Source organism: Abramis brama (assembly GCF_963993115.1).
Source record: "Abramis brama genome assembly, chromosome: 10".
NCBI classification, from domain to species: Eukaryota; Metazoa; Chordata; class Actinopteri; order Cypriniformes; family Leuciscidae; genus Abramis; species Abramis brama.
The window spans coordinates 21096945-21123407 of NC_139972.1; the positions used below are offsets into that span (position 1 = coordinate 21096945).

At 37.0% G+C, this 26463-nt stretch overlaps 1 protein-coding gene across 6 annotated transcripts in view; it reads left to right on the top strand.

The window, feature by feature from the left end:
• bcas3 (BCAS3 microtubule associated cell migration factor) overlaps positions 1-26463 on the top strand; it is a 230017-nt gene that overhangs the window by 63404 nt on the left and 140150 nt on the right. For all 6 annotated transcript variants that reach the window (XM_084126193.1, XM_084126195.1, XM_084126197.1 and 3 more), the window contains exons 16-20: positions 5616-5766; positions 18776-18900; positions 19236-19401; positions 19862-19962; positions 25456-25556. In XM_084126193.1, the coding sequence (XP_083982319.1) occupies positions 5616-5766; positions 18776-18900; positions 19236-19401; positions 19862-19962; positions 25456-25556 (644 nt within the window). The remainder of the gene's footprint in view (positions 1-5615; positions 5767-18775; positions 18901-19235; positions 19402-19861; positions 19963-25455; positions 25557-26463) is intronic.

Sequence of the window (26463 nt, forward strand, 5' to 3'; positions counted from 1 at the left end):
TTTTGTTTTTTGTAGATCTTGCTCTCATGCGAAAACTTTTCTAGTGGGCTGGTGTCTTTATCAGGCATAGTGAGCCATGATGATATGCTGCCCTTTCCCACTGTGAGGAAATGTGATTTTGACACTTCTCATGACCTGAGACCCTGCACTGTCCCACAGTGATTTTTTTCTCTGTACCATGATGCAATGCAGCATTTCTCCTCTTGATGTCAGCCAGTCTGATATAATTCTTTGAAATATTAGTTTAGAATTAATATTTCTATATTGTTTATATGTATACGTGTGTGTATGTATACACATCTTAAATACAATATATAGATGTGATTTGAAAGCTTTGGTGGTTGAGTATATTACTAAATATTTTTGTCAGGCTCCTTTTTAATGTGTAACTTAGACCCAAACCACAAATTGCACTGAGGAAATGAAAACACTGATATGTTTGTGTTTGCACAATATAATTTTATGATAAGCAAATACATGGATTAAATCGTGGCTGAAACAGCTGTTGGATATGCATGTTTTTGCCGTATTGTCAAATCAAGACCAATACTGATGAAATGTCTGGTTTTTAATTTCTTTAAGATGCTTTGATATTATTTTATGCAGACTCTTTTCAGGGTTTTACCAGTCAAAACCACCTTTAGTTTGTAATTTTGGATGTAATTATGATCATGATCATTTCTGCAGAGTTGATGTTGTGGTTTGATACTAGATATTTTAATTACATTAATGAGTTTAAACAGTGCTTGGTCCCAGGGTAAGATTACCGTTTTTTGTCTTCGCTTGGAAATGGAATAGAGCATTTGAGTTCTAAGAAATTTTGATTATTGACATTTCTAGGCTAGAACAATTAAAAAATATATTTATTAAAGGAAACATCATTTGTCAGTGCTGCTTAACACATTCATGGCACAGAAAATTCTGCTATATTTCCTTTTCAGCTGTTGCAGCATGGGTCTGCCCTGCTCTTTTAGTTTCAATAGTTGTAGATTAGGGGCAGTCTTGGCCTGATGGTTAGAGAGTCAGACTGGTAAACCGAAGGTTGTGGGTTCGCTTCTCAATACCGGCAGGAAATGACTGAGGTGCCCTTGAGCAAGGCACCTAACCCCCAATCTCTCCTCGGGTGCCACAGCAAAAATGGCTGCCCACAGCTCCGGGTGTGTGTTCACTTCTCATTACTCCTAATGTGTGTGTAGACTAGGACAAATTCCGAGTATGGGTTACAATGCTTGGCCTTCAAGTTACTTTCACTTTTTATATTTGATATTTTTTAAAATTGTCATTTAATTAAAAATCAGTTTCTTTGTGTTGTCATTCACATTTTTGGGTAACCTCTTCCAAAATAACCAAAATAACCATGAATTTGGTTAGCCTAACTTCATTATTTACAGGCTTTATAGCCAAACTAAGATTTATTTACTTCTTTTGATATTTAAAATTTCACAGTTATTCTTATGACTGATATTTACTAATTCTTATTATAGATGTATCCACATTTTCAGGATTGAGCAGCACTAAATGTAATAATTTTAGAATCAACAACTGTAACCATATTCGTCAGCCACTAATCAGAATATTTGGAATAACGTGACCACTATAGCTGTTATGGCCCTATCAGGCAGCGAGTTGATTGACATCCTGCTGCTTTGAATTGAACTTATTCACTGGAACATTTCTTTTCTCTCTCTCTCTCTCTCTCTCTGACAGACCAGCATAGGGTTTCATTTAGACATGTTTGAAATGACACTGCAGCGTTCATGATTGGGAGGAGAGAATATGGTTCCCACTTACCCATAAGTAAATTGACATGATCAGATTACGTGCTCCTGATCAGAGCCACATGCCGAGGTGCATTGATTGAGTCTGCGGATGCCTTCCTGTTCATCTTCTCATGCACCGTTTGCGAAGTCTGCTCGTCTGAGGTGAAACATCCTCTCACACACACAAACACGCACACACATTGCCTTGCAAACATACTCGCTCACATATGGTTTCAGTAAGCCTGTTATCTGAGCCACAGAAGAGTGTAGATTCCCACTGTCACCAAGGTGCTCCTCTGATGAGCTGTAAATGCTGACATGTTGTAAACTATTGGATCTGATTTCAGACAGTCTCGTTCGGATGTAGTTTGTTTAATAAATTACGCACTTGAATGCTTTCACATTTTCTTTGATAAATGCGTATATTGCCATTATACAGCAGTGAATAATTTTTGTCATGATGTAATGGCTTGTAATCACACGGTGAACTCTGCAGTGAAATCAGCACATGGAATGAGGGGGAACAGAAAACATTCATTTTATAATGCAGTTTGAAGTCTTTCGGTGAAAATACTTATAAGGCACAATGTCTGGTAATAGTCAGGAAGTTTCATATAATGTTTCTGCTCATTAAAGCAGATTCCGTACAACCCGAAAACTTTGCAGGGGATAAAAAAGCTCCGCTGTCACTTTAAAAGCACTCTCATTCACTGGCGGTTGGGGAAAAGACTGGCAGTTGGCCATTTTCACATAGGCTGGCTTGACCCCACTACAAGCCTGAAAATAGCAGTGAGCAGATACTGTAAAAGCAGAGGCAACCAGAAATGGCTTTTCCACCAATGTCTGATTTCTTCTGAAAACAGTAAATCTTGTGAAGTTTATTTTCTTTGCAGCATCTGTGTTTTATAATGGTTCTTTAATTTGTTTTCACTTTGTCCACCGGGATTGCTTTTATCCGGCACTTTCTGGCCTCTCCTTTTACTTTTCTCCCCCCCCCCCACTTCCACTTGTAGTACTCCTCCTTTGAAAGTGTGTATTTTAATAATGATAGCTCTGGGAATTGGCACAGGCAGACTTGACATGACAGCGCCGTCCCCCTGAGTGCGGCGGTACCGCCATTGTTCCTTTTCCTCTCCACTCATCCCTCTTTTTTTCCTTCCTCCCCTCCCGTCCTAATCCCTACCTCCTGTGAACTACACTCTTACAGGAGCATGTCTGGGAAACCTGGACGAGCGCGAAAGACATGAATGTGTGAAACCGAATATATCAAAGTATTCCCAAACTGAGAGAGTATGACTTTTTTCTAGGAATTCAGATCTTCCGCAGATGCTCCTTAAAGCCCAGCGATTTCTCAATGGCTGACACTTTGGAACGTCATGCAATATTCTGTCCCTAGGATTGTTATTCACGTTGGCTCCCTTCAAGGTTGTGTTTTTTAAATTCACTTTAGTGTTGATGCGATTAAAATGGGATGATGTTTGCGTAAGAATGTTGTTTTTTTAGCTATTGTGTGCAAATCAACCAAATAACGAATGGAAGAGTGCCAGTTTAGATGGATCGCTTGTGTTCATTGCTTTATCAGATGCAAATAGAACAGCTTGGGGGAGAAAACAAGATATCAGTGACAGGGCGGCCAGGTCTGTGCCATTAGAAGAAAATGCAAATGGAGCGGAGTGAGCTTAAACAGAAGGGTCAGGTGACAGAGGGTGACCCAGCTTACCTCTTGGAGTTTGGATTTGCATCGATAGATCTTCTTTCCATTGGCTTGTCATGTATCACTGCGCAGGCCATCACACATGAGTCATTAATCAAATGACAACTCCATAAGCAGTATCGTTTTGACTGGCCAGGCGCCTTGCCTCTCTCGGACGTGCCATTCTTGATGGTTCCGGCCAAACCTGCCACACTCGGGTTCGCGTCATTGGGTGGCTGAGTTTCACATCATCCCGTGCGAGGCGTCTGCTTTTTTGATGGCTTAAGCTTTGCCGGCGTGACGCTGTTTGCGTGCGTGTCCACGGGCGAGTTGGGTTTTGATTTATTGGGGGTTAAAAAGTTTGCAGAGACTGAGTGTGTCCTTCTTGGAAAGATGCTAAATTCATTAAGAATTTTCTTCCTCTACTCCTCGTCTTTGTCCACCAGAAGCACCATTATGGGTTTTCAGGCTGCTTCCTGTTCAAATTCCTTTTCTTTTCTGCTGCTCTTGCACACAAAAGGTGGCTGCGCTTGGGGTGTAGTGGTTTTGAAATGTGAAGGACCCTTGAGATCCGGGCCCTGTGTGGAATGGCGCAGGGGTTTGTGTAATGTCTCCAGCCAAAGCAAGCCTTTATCGAGGGCCATGAGGCCTAAATGGTCTCTCTTTGGTTAAGCACAAAGACAACGTTTCTGGGTATTAGAGAGACACAGACAGGCTGGCTAATGATCTAAAAACCCTCCAACACTGTGGCACGGCCGCTCTCAGCGCTTTTGCCCTCAGATAATCATTGTTTTGTGTCTCAGGTATTTCTCTGAGCCCCTGAATACCCTCTTCCTGGTGATATTACAATGGAAGCAAGGAAAATCTTCGCTGAGATTATTGGTAGACTGGTCCGAAATATTATGTGTTGAAAGGGAAAATATAATGGAGTTAAAAAAACGACTGTAAAATATTTGTGCAGCGTATATATGTTTTTGTGGTGTGGAAGCGTGGATCAAATCGATGCCTGTATCATTTGGATTGAAAAGCAACACAAAAACAAACAAAAACTGATGCAAGGTGAATAATTAAGGGGAGAGCTATAGAAACCTTTTATCTGTTGTGTTTGTTTCCCTGAGAAAACATGCTCTATTATGAATTAATTGTATATTTTAGCACATCTGGAATGCTGGAATTTAGCTGAAACTGGAATTTTCACCATTCAGCTTATTTTTTGTTAATTGTTATCCACCTTATTTTTAACGCAAGAGCTTCCCTCGTCATCCCCTTCCAGTTATTTTTAGCTGTGCAAACCGGTTTGTTTTCTTAGCATCATATTTTAAGGTATTGTTGTAATTCTAATCAAACTGGTTTGTATGAATAGTTTTAACGTTACTGCACTTTGCTATTCTCCTAGTTATTTACCTATAGCAAATGAATTGTAAGTCTCACACATTCACAAAAAATAGCTTAATTTCACATTGCACAATAAGGTGGAAAATTCTGTCATTATTTACTCACCCAGTTGTTCCAAACCTGTATGAATTTCTTTCTTATGCTGAATGAATTTCTTATTCATACAGGTTTGGAACAACTTGAGGGTGAGTAAATTATGTCAAAATCTAAATTTTTGGGTGAGCTATCCCTTTAACATAGGCTGCTGATTTAACGTTTGTGAAAGTCACTTATGCTCACCAAGGTCTCATTTATTTGATTAAAAATACAGTTAGAAGGGTAATATTGTGAAAAATTATTACAGTTTAAATAACTTTAATATATTTTATATTTGACAAAGCTGAATTTTCAGCACCCATTACTCAGTCTTCAGTGACACATGATCCTTCAGAAATCATTTTTGTATGCTGATTTGGTGCTCAAGAAATATATATATATATATATATATATATATATATATATATATATATATATATATATATATATATATATAGGCCTACACTGTATATTATCAATGTTTAAAATTGTACTGCTTAATATTTTGTAATAAAAATCTTGCTTAAGAGTATAAATGTTTTACTGTACCTTTTGATCAATTTAATGCATTAATTGATGAATAAAACTACTTATTCCTTTTAAAGAAATCGTAGTGTATTATGTATGTGACCTATAGAATTTTCATTTAAATTCAAACTCAAATTATTTAAATTCTTCCTTTTCTTTCACAGCCAAACTCACCAGTCAAGAATCCTATAACAACTTCACCAACAACAACATGGGTAACCCACGCCTGTCTGCATTACCCAGTTTGACGGTTGTGCTACCACTGGCTCAGATCAAGCAACCGATGACCTTGGGCACCATCACCAAGCGCACTGGGTGGGTTTCTGCACACTATTTAGCACTTAAAGGTGTTCAGTATAGACAGTTCAATGTTATATTACTTAAGAAATCACAAATTATTATTGTTAATTATAGAATTATAATTGAATTTCAACTGAAGTGCAAGAGAATTCATCAAATCGAAAATAAAATGTTGACGCTTGAGGACAGGAACTGGAAAGGCTGTATTCTGACTGGATAGATAATCTGCTACTTGCTTTTGGCTACAGTTATCTTTGCCATTTGGTGTGTTGTGACTTTAAACCAAGAAGAGCTCTCAATGGAAATTATGTTGCCATTTTAAGGCACAAGGTACTTAATACAGGTAATATCTCAAAACCTATTGATGTGTGTCATCTGTTAGACCGGTTATGAACGTCAACTTTACACAGTTAGCTTTTGTTGCAGACCAGGCTACATTGTCAATTCTCAAGCAGATTAACGGAATATAATAAAGTCACTGGACATCAGTGATCATTGATGCTTCAGCCATTGCTGGCGATAGCATATCTCATTTGTGACCCTGGATCACAAAACTTATGGTCTTATGGGTTTTATACATCATCTGAAAGCTGAATACATATTCTTTCCATTGATGTATTGTTTGTTAGGATAGGATAATATTTGTAATATTAAACTATTTGTAAATCTGGAATCTGAGGGTGCAGAAAATCGCCTTTAAAGTTGTCCATTTCTATTGGTGATTGTGCTGCATCCACTCACAAAAATAAATGTTTTATATATTTAAGGTTGGAAATTTACAAAATATCTTCATGGGACATGATCTTTACATAATATCCTAACAATTTTTGGCATAAAAGAAAAATCTATCATTTTGACCCATACAATGTCTTGTTGGCTATTGCCACAAATATACCCGTGCAACTTAAGACTGGTTTTGTGATCCAGGGTCACATTTGTGAGAACTGTGTTGGGGATTTGAAACATAGTTGAGTTCGCATGAACTCTTAAGTGTCATCAAACCGTCATTTGCCAGAGGATTTCCTGCATTTACACAAACATGCAAACCTACATTCTCCCACACATGGATCTTTGCTGTAGTTGGTCGTTAGTTCCTAAGCCAGATTCATTACAATCACTGGGCAGAGCATGCGGTTTCTCTCCATGTAACATGAACACGCCGGTAAAGACTGGTTGCCATATCAATGACTGCAGTGTGCATTTACATACTGACTAAACATAATTATGGCTTATTCCAATTGTTTATTTTTATTTAAATGTAAAGTTTGAATGGGAAATTCGCTAACGAAACAGTGGCACATCGGGTCAACTTTAAATAGGCAGATTTATACAAAGCCCTGTAGCTCATTGTCATGCTGAACACTTTGCGCTGAGGTTGTTTTAAGGGCTCTTACTTCTAGTTTTGAATTGAAGAGTCATCAAGAGTGCATTAGTTTGAAGTTTGAATAATTCAGCCTTGCATAGGGTTTCGTTTCTGGCTTTGGAGACCTTATATGCTCTTAGTTCCCATTTAAACAGCCTTTTCTACAGACATGCTGAGTCCGAGGCTGTACATTGTGACAGATAGATGTCACAGTGTTGTCTAGTCCCTTTTCATCCTTTGTCTTTCTCTTCTTAGCTGAGGCTAGCATATGTGGCGGCAGACAAGAGACATCCTATGTTGTGTGTCTACGTACAGTATATGTCAGTCAGTCAGCTGTACCCACCTGTCTCTGCTCATATTCTCCTTGCCCATCGACATGCCCAAAAAAACTTACACTCATATGTGCAGCACTCAGAGCTGAGGCTGGTGAATGGCAAATGATCTGGCCACCACATGGGAGATCGTCCTCCTTAAAGACACAGTCTGTAATAATGCAACTGGACATTTAGTGTCGTGGCTAAATCAAGCGGGCTGAAACAGTCCTTGCCACAAACGTCTAACTTCAAGTGAGCGATATTGGATATTAACACAGCGTTGATTTGAGTGCCTTTTAGAGGAAGTGGTAACTTTCCGAAGCAGTTCAGATATAGGTTTCTTGATTCAGTTTGATTCCCATTTTTCATGTTTCGATTCCAATTCATTTGAGTATATTTCAGTTAAAATGTCCATTTTGCTCACATACAGTATGTAAGAAATTCTCTCTCTGTTAATGTTGAAAATGCTGTAAATTATACTGAGTTTTGGACTGGTTCTGTTTTTTTATATTTTTGTTTAGCTTTAATTTATTTTATTTCAATTTTAGTAATATAATACTTCAACTTTTATTTTGTTTTTTAAATTTTAAATCTTTAGTTTTTCCATCTAATATTTTTTAATAGGGTCCTCAAACAGTTTTAAATTCAGTTTTATTGAATTTAAGGCCGTAAAGTCTTAAATATCTTATTTTATATGGAATAAGAAAAAGTCTTTATTTCAAGAGATGTTCAATTTTGGCGACAGAAAAACAGGAATTGCAACATGGCTTAATGTGTTTGATTTTTAAACTTATTCTACTGGTTCACGCTAAGTTCAGCCAACCCAGAGTATGTTCCCAGTTAACACACAAGACATTCTCAATAGAGCAATCGAAAAGAAAAAGCGCGCCATACTACTTTCTTCTACCACGCCCATTAATCTATCATGCCCACTGGAGCCTCATCAATAGGGCACACATGCGCTGAACACCTTTGAAGTAACTAACCCTGGAACAGAACCTGCTCTGGAGTAGGTTATGTTCAAAGAGTAATTTGCTATGGCTACTTGCATACCCTAAAAGTTACCTCTGTTTTTGGAACTGAAAGTTGAGGTTATCCGCTTGCTTATCCTTAAACATACCCGGCTATGTCTCATAACATCAACCGGTGGATCGAAAATAAGCAAATGTGCACATAATCAAATATAATCATCAGAATATAAATATAATCATTTATAATTTTGACATTATTTTCTTAAAAAATGGTGTGAAGGCTGAAATGTGAGGTTCATCATTTTATAAAACTTTCTTTGTCAACCTGTTTTTGGACTGTACATTTTTTCAAATCGTAGTTTATAGAGTCATTTTATGGGTATGTTTCCATAAACATTGCCCTGCCCCTCTCATACGGCATTGATTTAATCTGTGCAGGTCTTAAAAAAGGTCTTAAAAAGTCTTACATTTGATTTGAAAAACACTGCAGATACCCTGTTTTATTTTCAGCTTTATTTCAATAAACGAAAACGATTTGTATTAGTTTAACAATAACAACACTGTTTTTGATTCACTTAAAAGTTCTTTGTTCAAACTGCAAAATCACATTCTTGTGTACTTGCGACATACTTGTTTTTTTGTATTTAGTACTTTAATATAAAACTTCAGTGCCTTAATGCTTTCTTTTTTTTTTTTGCTTTGATGATGATTTTTAATGTCTATGGTGCTATTCAAGTTTGATTTTTCAGTATACACAAGAAAGAACACAAACCTCATGACTCCCACATAAGCACCATGTCTGGCCACAGGCCACTGTTCCAACTACTGACTTTTAGATCTTTTATGCCTGCGTAGTTCAGTATTAACATTCACTAATACTTTACTCGCTAAAAACACTCATGTTGTAAGCATGAGAAGTGTCTGGGTGAGACAGCAATGTGAGTTTTGCGCTGTGTTAATGTACATGGCCGTTCCAGGAGCTGTGTCACTCTGTGTCCTTCTTTTTCTGCGAACCACTTCAGCTGTTCTCCTGATTTCAGCTGTCAAATCAGCCAGCGCAGTGAGGTCTGATATCAGCACTGATGACTTCATCGCCCCTTTTCCATGTGTGTGTTAAGTGATGAGTAACCTCCTTTTGTTCTTTACTTCCTCCTCCTTTATCAGCCAGCTCAGTACCATTTTTAGACCATGTTTACCCGCATATTAGTGTAAGACCGTAGTGAAAAGGACGTCAATCCCAGTGATGCTAGTGGTGGTTCGGTCATGATCGACTCGTTGGTGTCTTATTCTTGTCTTTAAAGACTGACTATAACAGCAAATAGTATTACAGTGTGGGCTTGAGCTTGTTTTAGTCCCAAGCAAATTCCTGATTCAGTTCTATTTAATGTTTACACAGTTTTACCATTTATCTCGTGCTCAACAACCAACCAATACTATATTATTTTTGTAGGCTTATACTGACATAGTATTTATTAAAACCCAATATTATGAAACTCTCATTGACTTGTTTTGCCTTTTCAAATACCTTTTACATGTAAATCCATGTTGATCCGTGATCCGTACGGACCAGGCCCCACGGTTTGTTACGCATGTGATTCGCACATAACCTGCTAAGTTTAACCATCATAGAGTAAAAGTTTATCATTTGGACGTGTTTTGTCTTGCCAATTTACACATTAAAACTATTTTAAATGCAAAAGAAGAGGCGAAAATCGTGACTTTCTCGAAAATCTCGAGAGAGCGAGAGATAGATAGATAGATAGATAGATAGATAGATAGATAGATAGATAGATAGATAGATAGATAGATAGATAGATATGCAAAAAAAAAATGCGAAATTACCCCAATAGATCATTTAAAGTCTTTGTGTTAAATGAGAACAGCATCAAATAGTCATTACAAAAAATTGTTTTAGAAATAAATATTTTATTTGATTAAACATTGAATTTAATACACATAGATTTTTAGGCTACAGCAGCCATGATTTTTTTCTTTTCTTTTTTTTATATATTTACAGACCAAAACAGTTTGGTTACTAACATTCTTCAAAATATCTTCTTTTATGTTCCGCAAAACAAAGTAAGTCACACAGGTTTGAAACAACACCAGGGTGAGTAAATGTAAATGAACTGAATTTTCATTTTTGGGCAAGTACTTATATTAATAAATAAGAAACTAAAACTGCCAGTAGGTGGCGGTAAATGTCTAAATGAGGAAATAATTGAGTCATTAATTTGATTAGTTCAAACTGCTGATTTATTCAGGAATGCAGTACTTACTGCAGGACTGACTTACTTATTCAAAACTTTGATGGCACACACCAAACGGTCTGTGCAGCGCCGCTTCAAGTCGAACATACCTAATGGCTCTCTTTATGAATGGGCCATTGAATCATTGTTTCAACTGATCGATTTGCTCAATACGTAAATTCATTCAGGAACGTTGCTCTGAGACGAACAACAGTTCTGCTCTGGCTTTATAGGTAATATTTTCATTGGAAAGAATTATCAAAAACAGACAATATTTTGTATAAAATATATCACAATATTACCAGTTGTATAAAATCAATATCACATTTGCACTCTTGCATGCTTGTGTGATATTGCTCAACTGTGTCATATCATACAGGCCTAAATATGAGACAAAGACTCATGTGTTTGTTGCTGGATGGCTGGATCTAACCTCACAAATGTATTAGGCTTAGTGTAATACGTGAATTGAGCTGCTTTTGGGCCATTGTCTCATAGTGCCATAATGACCGTACAATAGCTTTAAGAGCTCGGGTGCTACCCAGCCATGTGACATGTCATGGCGTAAAGCTTTTGCAAATCACCTCATTTTAATGCCTTTGGAAGTGCAGCATTAGGATCACAGAGTGCAGAGAGATAAACGTGTGAAAGATTATTCTGCTGAAGTGGGGTTGTTGCCCTAAACGCTTACTGGATGTCATCATGTGACTTCTTGCTTCCTGTTAACAGGCATCTTTCCCTGTAAACATTTCTCAGGAATAAAGACCCTCATAGCACTCTACGGATTTGGATGAAATCTGCTTTTTCACTCGCTTTTTTATGTTATTGTTATGGTTTGCAGGCAGGTCTGATCTTATTAGAAGTGCATGAGCGTGTCATGTGATAGATAGCATGGTGTTGCTGTTGTCCTACTTATTTGTGTCCTGAAATCTTTTATAGGCGTTTTATTTCTCACAAACACCAAACCGATCATCAATGCTGCTAAACAAACCCAGGTTTAACATGTTTCCATCTCCTTGGAAACGTATTCATTTAGCATTGGCGTCCATCCATTTTCACAGCTGGATATTTGCTGTGTCCATTCAGCTGAAGTGTCACACTCAACGGTTGTACTGCGCCACTTGAGGCGCAACTAAGCAACCTGCCGATTTGATTGTTTAGCTCGGCCCGTGATGTTTGAGTATCTTACGCCCTTTGTGCAAATATGATTCATTCATTATCCAGAATGTCAAACACAATGGTAATTATAAGCTAAACTTAGCCTGACCATCACTCATCTCTCTCGCCACGATTAGTTTGATCTGAAACGTTCTTCATGATGGAAGTTTGTCTGTGTAAAACTGTAAGGTTTTGTTTTGCAGACAGTGATTCACCCCTACTGAATAGTAAACTCATTCAAAGGGCCGCAACTTGTGCGGCGACTTCTGCCAGAGTTGGATTTCATGTCCTTTTTATTGCTTTTGGGAAACACTTTTGGCTGTAAAATGTTTACGGTCATCCATTGTTTTGGCTGTAGATCAGGGATCCACTTCTCCTTTCTACTAACCCTTCAGCATAAAACATCTCTCACCGCATCTTACTTCAATTAAACCACTATTGAACTTCTATTGAACTGTCAGACTGCAAGAAACCGACCCCATGTCTCCCATGTCCCTCCTAAATACCACCAATGGAGTTTTCCTTAGACATTTAATGAAAATTGAGTCTATTATTGAGTAAATTTTATTTATATATATATATATATATATATATATATATATATATACATACACATTATTCTATTGCTTTTTAACTTATGTATCATAAAACAGTAAACTGTTTACCCAGTCAAATAATAATAATGCTTTTCCCATCTATCTCTGTGCATCTGTCCCTTCATGAAGACCCTACCTCTTTGGGGCTGGATGTTTTTCCATTAAAACTCCATGGTGAGTTATTCCAATTCACTCCCAGCATGCTTTGTCCGCGCTTCAGAAAACGACTGCGTTCATTCCATCTTTCGTTTGTTACCAAGAATCTTTTTTCCTGTTTTTCGTTTCTTGAGTTTATTCTAGCACGCTGTGGGAAGAACAGAGAGATGTGTTTTTTATTGTACTTTTTTTGTTCTGTTTCTGTATGTGGATTTGCTGTTTGGCTTTTGTGTATTTTTATTTTATTTGCTAACCTAATTATTTTTAATTGAAAATGTTGCCTGTTGAATAGTACTGAATGGAAAGACCATTGTGAGAGGAATTTTGTTGGTCATAAGTATATCTAAGACACCAGCTTGGCATGATTAGTCAAGTTAGTCAGTGTCATTGAATTCATGGGAAAGAGAAAAGAGTTTTTGTTCTAGAGTTCATTGCAAAATATTGTGTTTTGCTACATTAGACAATATCAGAGCTCTGTTTGTCAGTCCGTCCTGCGGTTTAAACGAACTTTCTCTTCAAACAGTGATCCTTCCTTTCCTGCTTCATTTTTTCCAAACAGACGACAGAGGTTGTTTATTCAAAAATGCTTTTGTGTTCACATTCATATTGCTGTCGTTATAATTTTATTGGCTGGTGACATTTGGAATAAGGGTGAAAAAATGATCGGTGCTCCGCAGTCCGCACACAGCTCTCGCCGATGGTTGAGACAGATGTGTGCAATGCAGTTGCAGCCATTCATCTTCTTCACCCTTTAATTTGATGTGACAATTTTATTTGGACAATGTATAATCATTGGCTTGAGTTTATATGGAGAAAAACACAGAGATTTTTTATTAGATGCAAACTCAAAAAGTTACTTTACTATCAAAAGGGAGGATTATTATGAAAGCAATGCATAATTTTGTTGAAAAAAAAAGTGTTTGCATGTGTGGATAAAAAATAAAATTATATATATATATATATATATATATATATATATATATATATATATAATATATATAAAAACACACACACACACACACACACACACACACACACACACACACACACACACACACACACATATATATATATATATATATAATTATGTGTGTGTATATGTATAATCTGCATTTGCAGACTTTCTGTCTTTTAATCTTTTAGTTGCAGCTTCAAAGATTGAATCTCAGCAAAATGGTCCACCCTGCATCCCTCACACCCTAAAAAAATTGAATCACATGTGCTGCTGTCATTCCTCTGGCTTAGGTTTCAGCTTTTGTTGTGGTGTCCTCACATAGGTTTTAATTATTAGATCTTTTTCCTGCACTGCTCTACTGTGATCTCTGAGGACGTATGTGTTTCAAAGCATCATCATTAACATGATAAATCTTAATATTCCCCATAGCTTCCTCTTAACTGGGCTAGGCACATTAATGTGTGACACAACTGGAGCTCCACATTTCATCGGAAACATATGATTGATTTTAGATGTAGCACTAAATGGTAATTAGTTTTTCCTTTTAGAGAAGTGAAATGTGCTTAATATCACGTGGATGTATTAGAGGAATCATCTAGTATTTCAAAACAGAACACTCCCACACAGAAACATAAGATGGAAAACATCAGCTCAAATACAAAATGGCAGAACATAAGATTTTGTTATAAACAGCTCAGAAGACATATGGATTAAAGTAAATTAAAAGTAATCAAATCAAGAGTAGACTGATAAAGAGTAGAAAATAATGCTATAGAGCGCCGTGACTGTCCACCTTTTCAGCTACCTTGGTTCTGGAACTATTTTTCATTCTCAAAAAATTCTAATAGAAATAGAAATAGAATCTGCAACATAAAAAGAAAGAAGAAGAATGGTACGATATGAGACTGTTCAAGAAAAGTTTTTGTAGGTTATGGAAGCTTTAACATGTTTTTTTCTGCTTTATTTTTTTGAAACTCACAGAAGTGTCCCGTGCATCATAGAGCCAAGAACGAAGTGCAACTATCACAAACCTCAAAACCTGCCAGCTTGTAAATACCATAGACAGCTGCGCTCACACCTGGGGAACTCATATTTTCCAGCATCTCTCTAAGGAAAAGGGAAATCATGCCGAATCAGGCACCTTCCTCAACGATATCCCAATGAGCTGGAACGTTGGAAATGGAGGGGAAAAATTTCTGTTTCTCTTTTAGCGTTTGATGCCGGCCTCCCAAATGGCTGCCACGGTGTGTGTGGACTGTGGCTGTGTGCCTGAGCCATGTCCGAGGAAAAGCTGCTGTGAGATAATAAATGTGACGTTGAGAGACATGTCTGCATTCTGCACTATCCTTTCATGAGCTTTGTAACACAGGCCCCGCTGCCTGACGTACACCGACCATATGGTCCCCCGATACGTTAAAATGAGGTCCGTGCTTCTTCTTGCCGTTTAAAGCGCTGTCGCATTTGTTTGAAAACAAATAGGGGCCGCCTTCCCCCTGATGGCGCCTCGTCTGTGGCCGGGACTGTAATGTGGCCGGGCTTTGATGGTGGACATCACAGATTGAATTATGCCCTTGAGGAAAAGCTATTAGCTCACGTCAAGAGTCCTCATATGTTAAATTAAAAGTGGAAATGACATGCAAGGAGTCTTTTCAGTGAATTAGTTAGAGAGAGAGGGGAAAAAACACTCTAGAAGCAGCAGGGGAAATGCCAATAGGGGGAAGATGAAATTGGCTTCTGTTTAGTAGCGTCTGTCTTCCCTTCTCCTCCATCTCACTAAATATGTTTAAGTTTCATAATTTATTGATTTTCAGATACATTTTTGTGTAAGCTGCTCCCCATGCCAATATTTATTTAGATTAATCCGTTCGCTCAAATGGCCCGCTGAATCACTACAGCTTGAGTCATGCTAGCCACTTTGAGAGGAAAAAAGTGATTTCATATACAGACAAACCAACTCCAGCGGTCGTTTCAAGGAAATTCAGACGCAATGCAAGTGTGAAGTGCACTCAAATAAGAACATGTTGACCAAATCATCTTCTGACCAATGCCTCTTCAAAGAGCTCTTACCATAGTTGGCCATAGTTAGTGCACCGCTAGCTGATGAGCGCTCGAAGTTATGCCCGGCTTTTAGCTCAGACTGGTTCTTTGCAGTGTTTTTGGTCTCATCATCATTACTGGCATGACATTATATACCTTTTAAAGAATATTTCCAGATTTATTATGCAAAGCACTCAGAAACGGATACAGTTTCTTTTCAGATTTGTGGCAGACGGCTTCAGCCTGTGATCTCAGAGGAATAAATGTTTAGTCACACCGAAGTCGGTTTGGTTTTGTTATTAAAAACATCTGTGCGCCCATCCTTTACAGTTTTCCTTTCAAGAAACTGCGACGTTCTGAAAATGCCAGATCTTTACCTGCATCCTAGACTGGAAAACTGCTTAGCTCGTTCACTTTCCTCATTGCCTTGAACGCAGCGGTGGGTCAGGAAGGATTTAAATGCTTCTTTGAGCTACACTCAATGTTTTTCTCTACGGTCAGTGATGGTCAGGGCAAAGGAAGTGGCGTTTCTAAAGATTTGAGGTTATCAAAATGTCTGCTGTCTTCTCTCCTTTTTTTATCCCTCTTGGGATTCCTGGTTTTATTAGAGGGGGGGAAAAGGAAATGTGCACTTCACTGTACTCCGCTCTTCAAATCCTGTAGCGGCTGATCGTGTTTGTTTAGTGCTGTGTCCCCTGTTCTACACTGACGGATAGCGAGACGCTCTCGTCTGCTTCAGCAAAGCAGATGTACTAACAAACCTCTGGTATCTCCCCATCAGCGGCACGCACTGCTCAGCTTTTTAGTTATTCGCTTCACCTCCGTCCAACACCAATAAACATGTGCCAATATCTCTCCCTGCTTTTCTTTACTTTGTCTTTTTTGTCTTTAGTCCTTCCCGACCAGCAATCCTCGCCTGGTGTCGGCTAAACAAAGATGTCAGCATCACTCCTCGTCCTGAGAGTAATTTACGACTTGATGACAGTTTTAAGGGAAGTGACAGAGTGAGAGTGCAGCTCAGCAACAGGTCACTCAACACCTATTAGTGTAATGCAAGGCTGGAGGAGTCCCGGTTCAAACACTGGACAATTCATCCACATTAACTCCCAGTCCAGACTCCACGGTCTACAACAATTTCATTACAATCGGCAGTTTTGTTTTGCAGTTATCTGATCTTTTAGTGCATAATGACTAGGGCTGTCATTCGATTACAGATGGGAATTGAATTAATTGCATAATATGCTGATTAATTAATCATATGTATCAAGGGTTTTCAAACTGAAAGGCAGTGTCTGGGGCCTGCAAAACATTTTAGGGATTAAAAATTAACTTTACATTGCATTATACAAACAAATTTGAATTGAAAATGTTTCTCTTCTGGTTTGTACATCTGACATTTTAGATAATGTGTTCCCAATACTATTTTAATTCTTTGATTTGGCTTTAGTACAATAGAATTATAAAAAATATACTTAACCATTTGGGGTTTTAATGTTTTTGAAAAAAGTTTTTTTGTGCTCACCAAGGCTGCATTAATTTGATCAAAAATAAAGTAAAAACATGAGTATTGTGAAATATTATTGCAATTTAAAATAACTATTTGCATATGTTTCAAAAGTTAATTTATTCCTGTGATTGTAAAGCTTAATTTTCAGCATCATTACTCCAGTCTTCAGTGTCACATGATCCTTCAGAAATCATTCTAATATTCTGATTGGCTGCTTAAGAAACATTTCTTATTATTATTACAATATTTAAAGAAGTTGTGCTGCTTAATGTTTTTGTGAAAACTGGTGCATTTATTTGAGAAAGAAATATTTTGTGGCATTGTTTGTAAATGTTTTCACTTTTTTAAATGAAGTATAAATAATAAAATAAAAACATCTTAATGACCCAAACAGTACTGTAAAACGATATTACAGCTGGTTATTTCATTTAATTATATATTATGAATTTTTATTTTTGTTTAGTTTTTTTTCCAATTTTCTCACTAAATATAAATGGATATTTGTACATGTAAATATATAACTGTCTTTATATTTTGTGTTAATCATGGGGCTCACATATTTAAGAGTTTGGCATCTAACATTTGAAAAAGTCAAAAGTCCCAAAGTGAAGACAATTATTTTGGCAGAAGTAAATATTGAATAGATGTTACAAAGGATTGCTTTAGAAAGCAATCACTGTTTTTATTATTTATCATTTTGAGTACTGCGTTTTTAGAATGCCGTGTCAAGTACTTCATCCAGTAGTCAGTGTTTTTGGAGTCTGTTGTTTGAATGAGATATACAGTAGAGGGCAGGTTTTACAGTGTGGGTTAGTGCAGGAGTCAGACAGTGATACCACATGGCTACTGTTCTAGGATGAATTCCATATGCAAGCCCTTATCTCTCAGCCCATGACCCTTTTTTCTCCTTGGCTTCTTCAAAATCTTACTGACGTAAAGAATAATTCAATAGGCCCTAATCATTTTTCTCAAATGCCAAGACTGGAATGAGGCCTTCCAAAGCAACTTAAAAGCCTCCATTTGAAGCAGCTTTATAAGAAATGTACTGCCATTATGTGGTATATGTACCAACTAGATACATACTAGTGTGTGTGTGTGTGTGTGTGTGTGTGTGTGTGTGTGTGTGTGTGTGTGTTTGTGTGCCTGCGTGCGTGCGTGCGTGTGTGTTGAGCTTTAACAACATCATTATACACACAAAACAGAAATATAAAACATCCTCAGATTTGGTGAGGCTATGTTTTTCTGGGTTTGACAACTGTGGTGAAATTGTACTTTCTAATTAAGACTTAAAAGTGGCTATTTCTCCCAAATATGAATTAAGTGAAATTAGAATCCTGTAAAAATTATTATTTAAAAGCATTTACAATTTATTTTATTAAATCTTTATTTATTAAATTGTATTGTAAACTGTCTCTCTTTGGATTATGACTTTTTTTTTTTTTTTTTTGCTTGCATGAAGTAAGAATGTGTGCTGCTGTAGTATGTTGTTGGTTACAAGCCCAGTATTTTATTTGTGGATGTGCAATTTTCATTCAAAGCTTTTTGAGTGATATCATTCATATGCAGGAATATTTGCCTTGATTCTGTACCTCTCAACTGTGTCTCTTTTCTCATCTGTGAGGTGACTTTATTTTTCCTCTTTTACTCTTGATGTCATTCCCCAAAAGCAGACTTTCACTCTCTACATTCTTATTGTCATTTATGTCTCTTTTTTGCAGCAAAGCCAAGCCGCCCCCCCAAATCTCACCCAGTAAGTCCAGCGGTGGGGAGTTCTGCGTGGCTGCAGTCTTCGCCTCCTCTCGCTCTTGGTTTATCACCAACCCCAACTTGAAGAGAGAGAAAGGTTTGACATGGTTTACAACCTTTTTATCTTGGGCTTTATTTAGACACAATTTTTAAGCTAGAACTTAATTAAGTGGTGTGATTTTTGGTGATTTACATTTTTTTAAACATCATTTTTTATTATATTTCATTGTATATTAGTTAATATATATTTATATTCATTTATTATTTATCATACGCTTTGGTATGCTCTTTTTGCTGCTTTGCTTCTTTAAGTGGTATCAGATGAAACTTCAAAATCTGTTCCAAAAAATCCACTAAAACAATTCTGAGGCTATGTTAGAAACCACTATCTTAATCTTTAAAAATTTGGATTTGACTTTTCTTCCCTGTTAGATCAGTCTCGCCAGGCTGTTGTTGAATCGCTGTACATCCTGAGTTGCTACGGAAACCTGGTGGAGCATGTGCTGGAGCCTCGTCCAATCAGCACGGCTCAAAAGATAGGCGACGACACGCCTCTGGAGCTGAACACCTGTCCGAGAGCCTGTTGGAATCTAGCCAGGTCTTGCCCCCGAGGCTCTCAGCACCACACCTATTTACCTGCTTTTACACTTCACCTTCAGTCCGACAGAAGCACCTGACACGACCTACTGCAGTCATATCATTAACATAAAACAGCTTAAATGGCGCCTTAATGAGGGCAAGCAAATGATTAATGTCACAGCTTGCCACGGACCCAGACGCTGAGCTCAGTCGTAATGCAATAATGCTTGTGACCGAGCGAAGAAAATGGAAACAGGCAGGGGTTGCTCTCAGAATGGCTTTCTGATCTGATTGTACATGTTCAATGATTATATGTACTGAGCTGTATAGCCCGTGCAGCCCACATGAGATTTGAGAAATGGAAGTTCTGCTGGGCTGCGGAGAGTTTGAGTCCATTATAGCTCAGCTGGAGACTGTTATATACATCTGGCCTTTTGATATGCGCTTCCTAAATTGATTTCTGTGTTTGTTTTGAGTAGGACACCGCAGTGGAATGAGCTACAACCACCTTTCAACAGCAACCACCCCTTGGTGCTGGCCTCAGACTTCGTGCAGTACTATCAGTACCTCCTGGCTGGATGTAAGTATATGTATGTATGTCTGTCTCACTGGAGACAGTTGTTTTTAGCCCTTATTGGTACACCACAACACAAGAAACATGCACAGTAAACTCAATCTCTTTCTGCCTGCCCGTTTTTTGAAAGGTTGCAGAAGATAAGCCCGTTCCATTTGACGTAGCAGTTGGTGAAGCGCTTTTCTGTCTCCGGTGGTTTCGTGAATCAGGCCTTTGTCACTCTGTAGTACATCCGTGCCCTGAAACTCATCATAGAGCCAAATTAACCCGAAGTTCAGATTAAACCAATTAGTGTGGTTTTAAACCCATGTAATTTAATAACAAGTGCATGGAGAGCGCAAGCACTTTGGGTTGACATATGAAAGGCAAGAGAATGCAACTCGAGGGCAGAAGGCTCACGGATGACCACACATCTAATATATCTTGAATAAGTGAGCATTGTTACGTTAGCTGGATAATCATAAACATTAATGAGTAATTAGCTGTCTGGGTCCTTCAGGCCAAGCTTCACATTTCTCCTCTGCCACTAAAGCCCAAGTGCTCAAGGCCTAACGGGTAGAATATTCTCCAGAAGTCGGTCTAATCGCCATGCATGTGTCAGAGTGATGAAATAGCCGGGCATGAGCGGTCGTGGCAGCGGCTCTGTGTGGATGCGGTTCACCAGGGGCAAAGAAAGGCATAATGAGCTTGCTCAGTGCATTAACGTTAATGTCTAATTAAAATAAGCCAGAGATCTTTGCCCCGTGCACTTCTGTTATAGCAGAACCTCCCCGACCTGACACTCAGGAGAGTATATGTGCACAGGCCATGATTCCCCGTCGCCCCTGGCCCTCAGTGTGCTGGGCAGCCCACGACGTGCCACCTTTGATTGCTCTCTGCTTTGTATCGCACTGCGAGCAGCAACCACTGACACATCCAATGTAGTTCAGGGTTTTCCAGTATGTGTGTGTGTGTATGTGTATGTATGTGTGTGTGTGTGTGTGTGTGTGTGTATGTCTGTGTGTATATATACATATATATATATATATATATATATATATATGTATATGTATGTGTATGTATGTATATGTATGTATATGTATATACATATATATGTGTGTGTATATGTGATTGTGTACATTATATTATAATATTATTACATAATGTTTAAGTATATACTTTTTTCCCATTCATTTTACTTTAACATAGCATCTAGTTTTACTGGATGATATTGGCATTTTACTTAAAAAGTGCAAAATTATTCAGATAATTCAAATATTTTATATATTAAGACGTATATCAGCATGACATTATTGACTATGATTGGATTATCTAAAACACTTTTTTTTTATGTTAATAGCCTGAATTCCCCCCCCCACCCTATTTTTTATGATTATTACCTTTTATTTTATTATTACCTTTGATTGTTCCTTGCATTGTGTCGGGCCATTAACGGCAATGACTTAGGAATACAATGTAAGGGATTTTAGATTTTACCAGTGTTCATTTTTACACAGATTTGTATTTTAGTCAATTAAAGCAACACTAAGTAGGATTTTTTACCTTCAAATAATGTTTCCAAAATCGTTTCAGTGGTTCATCAAGTGGTTCATTATCTGGTATATCCACGCTTTGTAAGATTGCCAGATCGGATCGCGTTTCTGTAGTTCTAATGAGACATAAGAAAACTACAAATTTGACTTGCTTTACGGCAAGCGTTACATTGTTGATTCCAAAGCCGGTGCTGGATAAACAGCGAGCTTGCGCATGCACGTGCGACAGTAGGATGCGGTAGGCTAAATTATTTACGACAGCGGTAATGGACAATTCCGCTTCCAACCTGTAGGGCGACCACAGAGGAAAAGTTCCTTGGTGTTGCTTTAACTTGCGATAATATATTATTTTTGTTTTAATTTAAATAATTATCATAATGATGCACTTTTTTGTCTCATCTTTGTTAACGTTGCCAAAAAAAGAAACCCTTTAACAGACATTTCCATCAGTAGTTTTGTTGACAAGATTCTCACTAGGGTTAAGCAGTTGTACACAGGAAGTGATGCGCCTCCTTTAGGGATCAAGCACAAAGAAGCCGTTAATGTTATCAGCCTGTCGTTTTCTTTGTAATTACTTTGTAAAAGGCTACTCTGAAGAGGAGAGAATACAAAGAAAGATGGCGGAAGAGAGCTGGAGATAGCAGAGGTGCATTGGTAGTGGACAGTTCCCAGGCTCAGTCGTCTCAGAAATGGGCGGGGTGCGTGCCTTTACCCTCAAACTGTGAGGACTCGCAGCGAGCAGGGCTTTGTGATTGACAGCTCTGGTCTTGCTTCTAGATTGGATGACCTGGCTGATTAAAAATGCAGCATGTGGACGGTAGGGTCAGAGGAGCTGGAGCCTGCACGACTGGTGATAAAAGCAACCGTGGCGCCACTTCTTGGTCACTATCTCCACCTGTCCATCTGCCCAGCCTTTGGCAGCTCTCGGGAAGGGGAGCATTACCCAGCCACTGCTGATGATACCCAGATGATGGGTAGATAACAAGGACACGCTGGCCCAGCGAAGCTCCTTCGGTCCAACTGACAGCGCTCAGGGAATCCTCAGCTTGCGACATTAGCTGTCGTTGAGCAGAGAGAGTGGCGGCTGTGAGTCTGAGAGCTCTCTAATGAATGAGTCCTGATTTCTTAAGGAAAGGTGTGAGGGTTTTGTTCAGAGCTGCAGGAATGTGCAGACCGTGACCTTTACAACATTTAGCACTTTTATTTAACATAATCTTTCATTGTGTTTTTGGAACACAGCGAGCAAAATATACCCAAACACCTGGCATTATTTGAATAGCTGTGTTTGGAGTATACTAAATAATTAAGTAAAAAGTGACAGAGTAGAAACAAATAACTACAGTAATGGCAGAAACATTTAATGCAAGATAACCCCGAAGAAAATGTCATAAGACAAACATGGAGAATTCTTTTGATTCAACTTTTTTAATGGACATACAAAATTTTTTTTTCTGTGGACCAAGCAATAAATCATGCATTAAAGCAAATAATAATGCAATAAGTTAATTAATTAAAATAAATACAAATTTAGTAGATATGTAATTATTTAGATGTTACATTTTTTTTATTCACATATTGATTAATTTATATAAATATGGAAATAAATAAATATAGTTTTAAATAAACATTTGTTTTTGGAAAAATAATAATTAATAAACATGGATTCACTCAATAATTAATGGGCTTACATTTATTTATTCATTTTGAGGAAATGTGGGGAAAATAACAACAGTAATAGAAAAAGCATTTAATACAAGACCACACTTATGAATGAATTAATACAAAATTAAATACACATGTAAATATCTGAATAATCGGTTTTGGGGAGTAACTAGTTACACGTAATGGCATTATGTAATTTAATTACAAAATAAAAGTAACTGTAATTTTTTTAAATTAAATTACAGTTACTCAGTTACATTACTTTAATAAAGTAATTGAAATAGTTACACTACTTATTACATTTTAAATAGGGTAACTTGTAATCTGTAACCTATTACATTTCCAAAGTAACCTTCCCAATTTTGATGTTCACATATTCTTATCCACATACTGACTTCTTTATATAAATATGGAAATATATATATATATATATATATATATATATATATATATATATATATATATATTAAATATATATATATATATATTAAATATATTGATTTATTTGCTTTTGTAAAAAAATTATAAATTAAGAATGAATTTATTGAAGGGTTAAAAATATGAGTATTTTCTTTATTACTGTAGTTATGTTCTAGTGTGGAGAAAATAACTATAGTAATGGCAACAACATTAACAAAACCTGGTCTGGCTTCTGTTTCCAGGTGTCAATGCGTACACAGTTATGCACCTGAACAAACATTATTTAACTGAAAGGTCGTTTGTACATGGTTTGTGTGTTGGTGGCCAAAGCAAATTTGTAACCAGGCTTTGACTGTGATACTGCGGGTTTATGCGGTCAGGGCCTGTTTCCTGTCCTTATTCTGTTGCTCACACTCTAACTCACAACAGATAAACTGCTCTTAACAGTCCAGGAGCCCTCGACCTCTTAAGCCCGGCCATTATGAACCCACTGTAACCTGATCTACAGAGCCAGCTACTGTTCTTACGCTTCAATTATTTATTAGTCAACACTTATTGTCCCCCTGGGCTTTGTGAGGGGGGGGAAGGAGGAGGGCCAGAGCTTGATTGTGTTTAAGAGGTAACATGGTCCGGCTCTGTTCTGACCCATCAGAGGTCGGTAAGTCACTCTACGATTTATGTCGGCATAATGCAGCGTGCTTGGATAGCGGAGGCCGCGCTCTGGCAGCGGCTAGTGTTACTGTGATTGAGTGGGGCCGATAGCGAGCAGATTTCCTCTTCGAGTGGAGGTGTCAGTGTATCTGTTACTCACACAGTAGTGACTGTGCCATGAACCTGGCAGGATCACCTCATCAAGTGTGTCTGAACACCTGGTGTGTGAGCACTTATGTCTGCGAGACAGATAGAGAGAAGAAGAGGGAACAGGACGGGCTCCTTGTGTCCTCCAGATGAGGGCTTGACATCTTTATTATTCACTGCTGTATTATGTACATTGGTAACAAAGGCATGTGTTTGCCTGGAGGTGGGAAGGGAATCCACTGATTGTGCACATTAGTCTGAATACTTGGCGCCTGCTTAGCGAAGCCTCCAAGTGCTCCATCTGTCTCTGTCCTTGCTGTCTTTGCCGCTGAAAGCTCTGCGGTCTTTTATCTGTCTCACTTTCTCACATACCAAAACACACTGTGAACATTTTGACTGGCTTTCTACAGCACAGAAATGTTAATTGCTAATTAGGTGTTTTATTGGTGCTTTTATGCAAAGTGATTTACAGTGTACTTCGTACAGAAACAGTTATCATGGAACGACCTGAGGATTGTTTTAGCAAGGTGACTGTATAATATAATATAATATAATATAATATAATATAATATAATATAATATAATATAATATAATATAATATAATATGATATAATATAATATAATATAATATAATATAATATAATATAATATAATATAATATATAATGGTTATTTTATGCAAGTGCCTTACTGTGCAATTCTTACAGAAACAGTCATAATGGAACCAATTTTATTATTATTTTATTTATTTATTTTGTTGCAAGCCAGCTCATATAATGTAATATAATATAATATATTGGCAAAGTATTTATTTATTTATTTATTTATTGGCAAGGTGAGCATATAATATAATATAATATAATATAATATAATATAATATAATATAATATAATATAATATAATGGTTATTTTATGCAAGTGCCTCACAGTGCAATTCTTACAGAAACAGTCATAATGTAATTACAGTTTTTATTTATTTATTTATTTATTTATTTATTTATTTATTTATTTATTTATTTATTAGCAAGGTTATAATATAATAATTTTAGTACATAACTCATCTTTACTTTTTTCTCTCTGTGTGCAGTGGTACCTCCTGGCAGCCCTGGCCCCATCACCCGGCATGAGTCTTATGACAGCCTGGCCTCCGATCACAGTGGCCAGGAGGATGAAGAATGGCTCTCACAGGTCAGTCAGAACTCCGGCCTTCTCCTATGACCTTCATCTCTACATTAGCTTAACTTTGCACACATCAGACATTTCAGTGAAACACTTACAGTGATAATGCATCACTGAGTTGCTGCCAGTAGAAGGCATTAATAATTTCTTGCCCCATTACCAGGTACGTACACCTAACATGGATCTGGTCAAATTTGTTATCCTTTATTTCCACCTGTCATCCAGACTAAAGCATAGCACTGTTATGCAGGATTGTCTGATTTATTAGACGAGAAAACAAACTTTTATTCATTTACTGTGTTGTTTTAGTATTATTTATAGTATTGTTTATTAGCTTTACATTTTATATTTTTAGTTTTTAATTTTAGTTTAAGTTTTATACATTTTGGAATGTGATGTCATTTTAATTATTTTTAGTTTTTTACATTTCTATTTAGATTTAAATTATTTTAATTTCAGTTTTTATTGATTTTAGTACGTTTCACTTAGTTGCCAAGACAACATTAATAATATAATTTTTTATAATATAAAAAAAGTTTTTCATCTAAAACTTTAAATTCTAATACTTCATCTAAAGTCTTTATTTCAATAAACAAACATTTTTGTTAACAATAACAATACTTTATTTATAAGGTATGTACAGTGAGATCCAAAAGCCTATAATACAAATGTTTTTTGTTTGCAATTTAATACATTTCTTAAAAAAAAAAGAAAAAAGTTCATATTATCAGCATAACAACATCAATGAACAGTTTAATTGAAAAATTCATTTAATTTTCAGTATTTCCTAGTATTATGCTTAATAACAACAGCACTAGAGTTGCCTACTAAAATCGTGCAGAATATTAAACATTCCTTATTTATTTTGCATCATTAAATTCTTAATTATAAATTGTTCATAATATTTTAAATTAGA